This window comes from Plasmodium gallinaceum (assembly GCF_900005855.1).
Source record: "Plasmodium gallinaceum strain 8A genome assembly, contig: PGAL8A_v1_152, whole genome shotgun sequence".
NCBI lineage: Eukaryota > Apicomplexa > Aconoidasida > Haemosporida > Plasmodiidae > Plasmodium > Plasmodium gallinaceum.
In genome coordinates this window covers 94,570-106,172 of record NW_021628316.1, presented here as the reverse complement: position 1 = coordinate 106,172, position 11,603 = coordinate 94,570, and the positions used below count along the sequence as shown (strand labels likewise).

The window sequence follows — 11,603 nt, the reverse complement described above, 5'->3', positions numbered from 1 at the left end:
TTTAAAAAAAAAAAAAAAAAAAAAAAAAATTAAATAATAAAAAAAAAAATGTAAAACAAAAAAGTAAAAAATAAAAGAATATAAAAAAAAAAAAAATAAATATAAAACAACATTTTATTTGTATAAATGGTTATGTAGTAAATAATTATATATATATATATATATATGAATTTGCTTTATTTTTGTTCGAGGTATTAGTTAAATGTACTTAATATGCATTTATATTGAATCATAAATATGTCTATATCTAGAATAATAGTAATAATATGAAACTATCAATATTACTGTTTTTAACCGAAATGGTTTATTGTAAAATAAAAAGTTATATGAGAACAGAATATAATTATATATTTCCAATAATTAAAAAGAAAAAGTTATATAATCATAAAATTAGTTTTAATGTAAAATTTTTTAAGAATTTTACAAAAAACTTGACAAATAGACATAATGATATGTTTTATTTACATTTTAAGTTAAAAAAAAAAAAAATATATATATATATAGATTTTAATATATACATATTAAATAATATATTAAAACATATAGATACATAAGATAAAAAAAAAAAAAAAACGAATGTAAATATAACATTATTTAAATCATATATATAATGTAATATATATATATATATATATGTATAATATTTTCATAATACAATATATCTATATGGAAGTATTATATATAAAATGTTTGTATTTTTTTTATAGAAAATGTTTATCCATCCCAAAGAAATCAAATAATGATGAAAAAAATGAGAAACTAGAAGATGAAATAGGAACAAATATTGTAGAAAAAGAAACGTCAAAAAGAAAAATTGAAAATGATACAAATATAAAAACAAAAAAAATAAAAGGAAAAAATGAAAATGAAATTAAAAAAGGATCTTTATTTAATTGTATTGTAAATGAAGATGAAAAAATATGTGATTTAACTTCTCCTAAATTTAATCCTGCTTATTTTGACATAAGTAATTTATATTTATCTGAAAAAGACAAAGCAAAACATAAATTTAAAGATTCTTTATTATTTACCTTTTTAACAAATACTTTTAATAAAATAGAAGAATTAAAAGGTAGTGGAACAGGTAGTAAAAAAAATGTATCAATTATTTTATCAAATGTATTTAGGGTTCTAATATATTATAGCCCTAATGATTTAATACCTGCTATATATATAACTTTAAATAAGGTAGCACCTGATTACTTAAATGTTGAGGCTGGTGTTGGAGAGGCGTTAATTTTAAAAACTATGTCAGAAGCATATAGTAGAACCGAATCAAGTATAAAAAAGGATCTACAACAAATTGAGGATTTAGGAATAATAGCAGAAAAATGTTCTTGCAAAATGAGAACTATATTTCCTTTACCTCGTTTAACTATTCAGTCTGTATTTAATGAATTGAAATGTATACCAAATCTTAGTGGGTCTAATTCTCAACAGAAAAAAAGAGAAGTAATAAAAAAATTATTAGTTAGTGCAAAAAATAGTGAAGCTAAATATATTGTTAGATTTTTACAACAACGTTTAAGAATAGGAGTAAATAGTGCTTCTGTATTGCAAGCGTTATCATATGCTTTTATTTTAACTCGTCCTTATATACCTGAAGATATTATAGCAAAGGGGAAAATGGTGAACGAAGATATAATGAAATCTCAGACAAAAAGTAATAATGACACTACAACTAAAATAGAAAATGGTTTGGAAAAAAATAACATTAAAGAAGAAAAGGATGATGAAAAAAAAGAAAATTTAGAAAATATAAAAATAGAAAAAGAAAATTCTGATGAAGTATTTGATTTTAATTCTCTAATTAATTCTATTAAAATAAGGAATGAAAAAATTGATAAGCCTAATTTATTTTTAAACATAGGAAAAGAAGGAGATACTCGTCTATTACCAGTATTTAAAGAATTAAAAAAAGCTTATTGCGAAAATAATGATATAGATATATTTGAATGTATGGAGAGATCTGTAAAAAGTGCTTTGTGTGAATTACCAAATATTGAGATTATTATTCAGAATTTATTAAATGGAGATGATATGAGAACATTAAGTAAAAAATGCACCGTTAAAACAGGAATTCCTGTTCAACCTATGTTAGCAAAACCAACAAAAGGAATACAAGAAGTTTTAGATAGATTTAGTAATGTAACATTTACATGTGAATATAAATATGATGGAGAAAGAGCACAAATTCATTACATAGATAAAGATAATATAAAAATATTTAGTAGAAACTTAGAAAATATGACTGAAAAATATCCTGATGTTATTCAAATAGTCAAAGATCAAATTGTAAGTTCTGCAACAGAATGTATAATTGATAGTGAAGTTGTTGCATTTGATACTGAAAATAAAAAGATTTTACCTTTTCAAGTATTAACGACAAGAAAAAGAAAAGACGTAGATATTGAAAATATTAAAGTAAAAATTTGTCTTTTTCCATTTGATTTAATTTGCTGTAATGGTGTTTCTGTAATAAAAGAACCTTTGGAAATTAGAAGAAAACTTTTGTATTCTTTACTAAAATCTAAAGAAGGAGTTTTATCTTATGCAACTCATTCTGAAATGAATAATATTGAAGATATCGATATATTTTTGCAAGATGCGATTGAAAATAATTGTGAAGGTCTAATGGTTAAAACATTACTTGAAAATGCATCTTATGAGCCATCAAAAAGATCTTTAAATTGGTTAAAAGTAAAAAAAGATTATATAGAAGGATTATCGGACTCAGTTGATCTAGTTCCGATAGCTGGTTATTATGGTAAAGGAAAAAGGAGTGGTGTATATGGTGCATTTGTTTTAGCTACTTATAATTCAGAAACAGAAAATTTTCAAACTGTATGTAAGGCAGGAACAGGATTTAGCGATGAAATATTAAGTACTTTATTTAATTTATTAAATGAAAAAATAATACCTAATAAAAAGTCATATTATGAAGTTTCCGATAAGCTAAATCCGGATGTATGGTTTGATGCACATTATGTATGGGAAATCAAAGCTGCTGATTTGTCCTTATCACCAGTACATACTGCAGCTATTGGAGTATATTCAGATGATAAAGGAATTGGTCTAAGATTCCCAAGATTTTTGAGATTAAGAGAGGATAAAAGTGCTGAGCAAGCTACGACAACGCAACAAATAATTGATTTTTATGAAAGCCAATTTACATCAAATAAAAATAAAAATGATGATTTTAATGAAGAAAGTGAAAGTGACTAAATATTAGACATATATATAACATTTTATATAATATCTAATATATATATGTCAATAAATTGTACTTAGATTTATAATAAATTAATAAAATTAATAAAATTAATATAAACTAACAGAACAAAAAAAAAAAAAAAAAAAGAAAAAAAAAAATTATAAATATTATTATTGAATATGTAATATTTAAAAGATATGAAGTATACTTTTAATTTTTTATCATAAATCTTTTTATAATAAATTAAAGGTAAATAATCATCATACCCATTTCCAAAGACAATTTTACCTTTATATGATTTGTCTTTATTTTTTTATTTTTTTTTTTTCTTTAAATTTATTTGTATTATATGGAAAATTTAATTTTTTTTTTTTTTTTTTTTTTTTAATTATAAATATTTATCCAAATAACTTTTATTTTTTTTTTACCTTTTTAAAGTGGTTCTCTCACATGTACACCTTCATATATATATATTAAATACATATAAAAATACAAGTGTTTTTATGTTTGTTTCAACAATATTTATAACTTAATACGATGATTAAAATATATAAAATTTTTAAAATAAAGCTAATTTAAAATAAGTGAATATTCATAAAAAAACTCAAAATGTCTAAATATTTAAAAAATTATTCCTTTTTTAAAAAATTACATAAAAATTTGAAAGAAAAAAAGGAATATTATTTTTCAAAATACATTTATATCATAAATATATGAATAAATATATAGGTTATTCCCATAATAATATATATATTAGAAATACGAAAAATGAAAATATAATAAATTTAAATATATTTTATTATAATTTTTTTTAAGTAGTATTCTCTTATATATATATATAATTTAATGAAATAAAAGAATATATGTGAGAGATGAAAATATAAAGTATTTATAGTATTTTGTTTTGTTTTTATCTTATAATAAATAATTAAAGAAAATATTAATTCAATTTTCTATTTTATTATGTGTATATAAGAAAATTTTTTTAAAAAAATTCTCAAAGTTTTTAAAATGGAAAAAGAAAATTAATTTTTTTCTTACCTTTTTTCTTTTATGTTTTTATTACTATTTAAATTGAATAATAATTATGTGAAATTTTGTTAATTTAAAAAAATAAAAAAATGTAAATTGAAAAATGTAAAAATTTTTTTTTTTTTTTTTTTTGTTAATAAAATAATATGAACATATATTTATATATTTACACTTTATTTTAGCTTTAAATATTTTATAATTTTGACATATATTTAAAAAATTTATAAACATTAAATTGAATTTAAAATATATACATATTATCTACTATATTTTTCGTCTAAAAAAATATATATATATATAAATACATATTCTTTTAGCGTGTGTACAGATTATTTTTTAAAAAATACTAAAATTAATATATATATATATTTATATATATATATTTATATAAATATATATATTATTTGTATAAAAAAATAAAATTTTTGAAAATATAAAAAAAAAAAAATGCATAAAAGAGGAGATAATAATAATAAATAAAAAATTATGTAAATGCATTTATATTTTGTAATATACATGGAGACTATTTTTTCAAGAATAAGGAAAATTACAATAAATTTAATATTTTAAAAAAAAAAATTACAGAGAAATTATTATAATTTAAATAAATTAAATTTTATATAAAATATACAAGCAAATTCCTATTGTAAATATTTTTGTAACATAAAGAAGTTTTTGTTTTTAAAAAAAATATATTTTTAGTATAACTTATAAAATTTTCTTAATTGAATATGTAATTATATTAAGTATGATCAATTATAATGATTATATAAATACCTTATAAACATTCAAATATTTTTGCATAATTTTATTCATATAATATGATTTAAAAATTAAGTATATATTCATATTAAGATAAAAATGAAAAAATTAGGAATTAGTTCCAATCTAGACACTAATTTAAATCGTCTTAAAGAAAATGAAACCATTCTAAAAAAACCAATAGAAATAAACAAAAATATAAGAAGATTGTCATTTTTAAATAATAAAAGTAATGAAAGTAAAAATGAACAGTTAAATAAGTTTGATAAAACAAAAGTAAAAGAAATAAATGATGTTTTTAAAAATTGTATGGTAGCTTTATCTCACAATAAGATATGCACTAGAAATGCTTTTGATATAAGAATAATTGATCATTTAGAAGATTTAGTAAATTTAAATGATGAAGAAATTAGTGATGAATTAAATGATGAACTATTAGAAAATGGAGATTTTAATTTATCTTTTACAAGAGCATCAAAAGCTATTGAAGGTGCTACCAAGGTTTATGGTTATAGAGTTGAGGCAATATATGATCAGACATATAATTTTTTATCTAATATGAACATAGCAAAACAAAATGAAATAAATGAAGAATTACAAGATGAAAAAAAGAATGTTAGTGAAAATTCAACAAAAAAAATGAAAAAAAGAAAATTAGAATTTCTTCAAGAATCTTCTACCTTAGCTAAGTCATCTGATATTACTATTGATTCTTTATCTTTATCAAATATATCTGTAGATACTTTTTTTTTAAAATTAAATAGTTTATATGATCATTCTTCAGGTCAAAGTTATTTATTACCAAATTTAATTTTAAATAATGATTTATCGATACAATTTGATGGTGATATAGATGCCTGTGAATATAAGAAAAGAAAAAAAATAGAAGAAATAAATTCAGAAGTTTTGAATGATAATAAAGAAGAAAAAGAAAACATCTTATCCACAGATGCAGAAGAAAATATACATGATAATAATGATAATTTATTGATGAAACATTATAAAAAAAAATTATATTTGAATACAAATAAAATAAGAGATATTCTTTTAAACAATGGGGAAGATTTTAACAATTTAAGCATATGCCCAGAATTAGAATATTTTAAAGAAGAAATAAACAAACATAAATTAAAAAAATTAGATTCAAAAGGAGAAGAAAATGAAGAAGGGGAAGGAGATGAAGGTAATAATAATGAAAATGAAGAAGAAGAAGAAGAAGAAGATGAAAAAAAAATTAATATGAAAATGGTTGAAGATTATGGAGAAAATTTTAAAAATAGTTTAAGTAATAATATGACAATGGATAATTTATGTGATGATAATAATAACAATATGGAAGATAATAAGATTTTGAGTAGTAGCAATAATAATTTTAATAATCAAGAATATAAAATAGAAGATTTAAATATTGAAAATGTAATGCAAGAATCAATGGCTTTTGATAATATAAATTTAAATAATTCCGTATCAAACAATTTAAATTTTTCTCAAAGTATGTTATCTTTTCATCAAAGTAGTAACTTAAATGGAATTTTACCAGAAATGATGAAGAGTGAAAATAGAGATTTTAGTATTATGAATATGAATACATTAAATAACTTTAATTTGAATTCTCAGAATGTTTTATTTAAACATCAACAAAGTGGAACACCAACTAAAAAAAGTATGATATCATCTATTCCTGACGAAGATACGTTATGGAATCGTAGTATTATGACTTTTGAAAATAGATTAAATGCAATTGATGTAAATAATCAGTTTAATTATCAATATTATATACCTAGTAAAATAATGGTTAATGGTAACTTTAGAAATCTAATGGATATTACAAAAAACACATATAAAAATAAAACTGTTTTAGTTAATGGAATTCCGCATAAGAGAGTTAAAACCTCTTTTAATATTTCAAGTATTGATTTTGAAAATCTTCACATTGAAATTAATGATATAGAACTATCAACCTATGATTTATGGAAGAAAGAAAAAAAAAAGTATATATCTAATGTTCTTTTTTCTGTTGATCAAACTTCTTATATTTTTGAAACAAAAGATAATTGCATTAATTGTGTAAATACAGTGACTGATAAAATAATGAAATTTTCTAAATTACCTGTTATTGCTTCAGATGAAGATAATACTGATATTAAATTAAATATTGTATTAAATGAGATTAATAATGATTTTATAACAAATGATATTGATCAAATAAATTTTACAGAATCTAAAAATATGCAAAGTTTATATGCTGAAAATATTGAGGAAATACAAGAAAGTCAAATACAAGAAGGATTAAATGATGCTATTGATAAATTTTATAATATGGATTTTGAGGATATATGGCAAAATGAAAACGATAATGAAAATAATCAAGAAAAACAAAATACACAAATTAATGATACATCTATTATTCAATTTAATCAAAGTTTTTCCCATGCTAATAGTTTAGGAAATATGAATATTGAAAATATATCAAAATTTGTAGATGTTTCAAAAATCAAACAAATTTTATGTGATATTGTTAAACCAAATGAACAAGAAAATACCAATAATTTAGAACAAAAAGAAGAAAAAAATGATAAAGTATAAAATAATAAAAAAAAAAAAATATAAATATATATGGAGGAAAAATTATATGAATTATTTTTTTTTTTTTTCTTGTAGATTGTTGTTTACAATGAAGAAAAAACTACAACTTTTACAAACATTATTAAAGAGGTAGTTTTATTAAGATATTAAATATATAATTTATAAGAATTTATATATATATATATATATATATATATATATATATATATATATATATATATATATATATATATATATATATATATATGTATATTATATGTATATTATATTTTTTTATTCAGACAAAATTTAAATTGAATGATTCAGAAGTTAATAGCATGTCTATTCATATGCTTTTTGTATGCTTACTGTATACATGTAATGATCAAGGTAATACTTGTTAATTAATGAAAAAAAAAAAAATTTAAAAAGTGCATTAAAAACTTACGTAGAGTATCCTCCTATATTATTAATATTTTATATATTATTGCATTATATCCAAAAAAAAAAAAATTTTATTTTAATTTTCTTTTTTTTTTAAATTTTTAGAATTACTTTTAGAAAAGATACCAAATGAGGAAGATTTTTATGTTCGTTATGGTTTACCTGTAGAATTCCATATTAAACCTAATGATTCTTTAATGCTTAAAAATTAAAAGGAATATTTTATTTTAAATTGCACCCTTTTTTAAAATTTAGATGATATATATATAATTTTTATTATTATATAAATTTGTCAAATGCATTTTAAATTTTAATATTAAAATTATTTTTTTTTTTTTTTTTTTTTTTTTTTTTCCTTAATGGATGAACAATTATTTAAATATATAAAAACAAATAATTTTCCATAAAATTTCCTTAAATATTACATTAGTTAATAAAAATTTAAAAATCCTTATTTCAATTAAAATTTATGAAAATTCAAAATGTAGGTGTAATTTGTATAAAAGAAATATTATGAAAAAAAATTTAAATAAAAAATAAATAGATTTAAAAAAAGATTTATTATAGATAAAAAATGGATTATAAGTCAAGTTCAAAGAAATTAAAAATATCTCTATTTGATGAAGCTTTTTCTTTTTCTAAATCTGTTCCCATTGAGAATGAATTAAACACTTAATATGAGGGGGGGGGGAAAAAAAAAAAAAAAAAAAAAAAAAATATTAAAATAAAAAGAAAAAATAAGAAAAATTTAAAGAATATATAATTTATTATATGTACTTTTCCTTTCCATATATGTCATTCCTTCTAAATATGTTTGATCCACTTGATCATTATGCTTGATTAAATAAAGTCTTCTTCTAATCTCTGCTATTAATAATAAATCTTCTAATTTTTCAACAGGCCATTCGTTTTCTGGTAATCTATAATAAAATAAAAAATAAAGACTAGAATAAAAAAAAAAAAAGACTGATAAAATAATAATTGTAACAATATTCTAAAAATTTATCTAAGATTTATTTATAAATATTTTAAATATTATTAATATTAGTTATAATTTATAGCTCATTTTTAAAAATATTCTGATTATTTAAAAAATTTTTCTTTAACTCAAATTTTTATGAATAAATTTTTTATGTTTAACATTTCACATAATTCATTTCCTAATTCAAAGTAAAGATGACTCAAATTTCCAACAGCTGCTGCAGTCGCATCGGATAAAAGTGCTCCTGCCATTTCATAGTATTCGGGAAATCTTATTTTTACTAAATTATTTTTATGTAATCTTTTTGCATAAAAATATTCAATGTATATCTCATCATTTTCATTTATCTTCAACAAAAATATATATAAATATATATATATATCATAAATGAAAATATAATATTTTGTATTATTAAAAACAAAACAAATAAAAATATTTGACTTCGTCTTTTCTATATCCGTTTTTATATTCTTCCATAGCTCTTGCACTCAGGAAAGATAGACCAGGTAAAACACAGCAAGGAACACATGGTACTTTCTAAAAATTTTTATTAAAAAAATGTTTATTTATTTTTTACAAGAATTACTTTTTTTTTTTTTTTTTTTTTTAAAAAAAAACCACAAAATCTAGATGTTTAAAAGGTGTCTCATCAACATATATCAAATTTTTTAGTTCTTCTAATTTTTCGTTTAAAATAATTTCATTATTCATTTTAGATAAAAAAAGAAAATAAATTTATACTATTTGTATTACTTTTCTTTTTAACTTGATTTAGTTTTTAAAGAAATGTTTTTTCTATTTTTATACATTACCAAAAAAAAAAAAACAATACATATTCCTAGTTTATAATATTAAATTTTTTCTTTCTTTTTTTTCTTATCTTTTTTTTTTTTTTTTATAATTTTTAATTTTTTTCATATTATGAATTTTTTTTTTCTGTATATCTTTTATAAAAAATTAGACAGACCAATATTTTAGAAAATAATGTATTTTTTTTTTTTTTTTTAGAGAATTTCACGATTATATATAATTGAAATTGTAAATAAAATTATAAGAATATTTAAAAAATTTTTTTTTAATGATAATATATTATAGAATAATATAAATATATTATGTTATTTAGTTTTAGAACCTTTTTTCCTTTACTAGTATCATGTTATTATTTCTATGTTTTATTTTTTAATTTTAATAGTCATATATATATTAAAATTAATTTAGAAAAATTTTTACTTTTTTTTTTTTTTTATAATATTTCTTTTATCTACCTTGTTGTTTTACTATATTAACATTAATTTTATACATGATCTGAAATTGTCTAATTTATAGATTTGTTATTTTTGGTTTAAAAAGAAAAAAAAGGAAGTAATAAATGAAAAATATTATTCATTAAATATGTATTTGTTAAAAAAAAAAAAAAAAAAATATACTTTTATTTGTTGAAATAAGTATTTTTTTTTTTTTTTTTTGTATGCATTTTTAAAATATTGAGAAAAATATTTTTTGTAGTTAATGATGATCACACTTTTTCATTTAAATATAATAGTTACAATAAATTTATTTTTCACATATGACTATAAAACAAAATTTTATATTTTAGTTTTTTATTAAGAATTAAAAAGAATATAAAAAGGAAAAAAAAAAAAATTTGATCATAAACTAAAAGAGTGTTGTATTCTTCTAAATGAGTTTCTATATGTTAATCTACATTGATAAGACAAAAGTTATTACAGATATGCTGATTTAATATGGTATTTTTTATTAAAGTGTAAGGAATAATATTTTATTTTTTTATTCTTTTGTATTTATTTTATCTTTTAATTTTTATTTTACACTTTTTATCATATTTTAATTTCTTCTAATTATAAGAGAAAAAAAAAAAAAAAAAACGTATTTTATATTTATTCTATACTTATATTTGTTTAAAATTTTGTTTTATTTTTTTTTTTATTTTTTTTTTGTTATTTTAGAAAATAAATTTATTACATTTTTTTTTAAATTATATTTCACAGTAATATGTGGATTTTTCATTTTTAACAAAAATAAATTAATTCTAACAAATTTTAAGTTTAAATTGAATTTATTTTCCTAATATTTTCATTTAATGACATAATTTGTTTAGATTATAAGAGTTTTTGCAGAGATGCTTACGAAAATAAACTAAACGAAAAAAATGAGTTAACAAATAACAAGTTTTTTTTTTTTTTTTTTAATTTAAAATGCATTTTTCTAGCACTAAATTTTGAACAGTCTTAATTTTTTATATATATATAAATTTATTATTATTTATTATTATTTATTTTTCTTTAATATATGTTTTAAGGAAAATATTTGAAAATGACTGAAAATAAATGGAAAATTAAAAAAAAATTTTAACTTTATTTATTTTTTTTTTTTTTATCTTATGAGTTTGTGCAAAAATTTCCTTTATATTTTAAGAAGCAATTAGGAAATGTAATAAAAAAAACAAAACTAAAAAATGAATTTAATATTTTAATTTTTATTTATTTTCTTTATGTATTTCTTATTATTTTTATATACTGAACAAAACCAAAGTAATTTTTTTTTTTTTTTATTCAGTTTCCTTCATAAAAAATAAATGCTATT

At 18.3% G+C, this 11,603-nt stretch overlaps 3 protein-coding genes across 3 annotated transcripts; 2 read left to right on the top strand and 1 right to left on the bottom strand.

The window, feature by feature from the left end:
- Positions 1-266: 266 nt before the first annotated feature.
- Positions 267-3,225, top strand: PGAL8A_00500100 (DNA ligase I, putative; the record flags this gene model as incomplete). The annotated part of the gene is made up of 2 exons (XM_028673815.1): positions 267-472; positions 708-3,225. 2 exons carry the CDS (start codon positions 267-269, stop codon positions 3,223-3,225), a joined length of 2,724 nt encoding a protein of 907 aa, XP_028530230.1.
- A 1,882-nt stretch (positions 3,226-5,107) lies between these two features.
- Positions 5,108-8,229, top strand: PGAL8A_00500000 (chromosome condensation protein, putative; the record flags this gene model as incomplete). The annotated part of the gene is made up of 4 exons (XM_028673814.1): positions 5,108-7,588; positions 7,670-7,723; positions 7,876-7,963; positions 8,123-8,229. The coding sequence occupies 4 exons, from the start codon at positions 5,108-5,110 to the stop codon at positions 8,227-8,229; spliced, it is 2,730 nt and encodes a 909-aa protein (XP_028530229.1).
- Positions 8,230-8,596: 367 nt separating this feature from the next.
- PGAL8A_00499900 (conserved Plasmodium protein, unknown function) lies at positions 8,597-9,710 on the bottom strand (the record flags this gene model as incomplete). The annotated part of the gene is made up of 5 exons (XM_028673813.1): positions 8,597-8,688; positions 8,795-8,937; positions 9,159-9,346; positions 9,441-9,536; positions 9,621-9,710. The coding sequence occupies 5 exons, from the start codon at positions 9,708-9,710 to the stop codon at positions 8,597-8,599; spliced, it is 609 nt and encodes a 202-aa protein (XP_028530228.1).
- Positions 9,711-11,603: the final 1,893 nt, after the last annotated feature.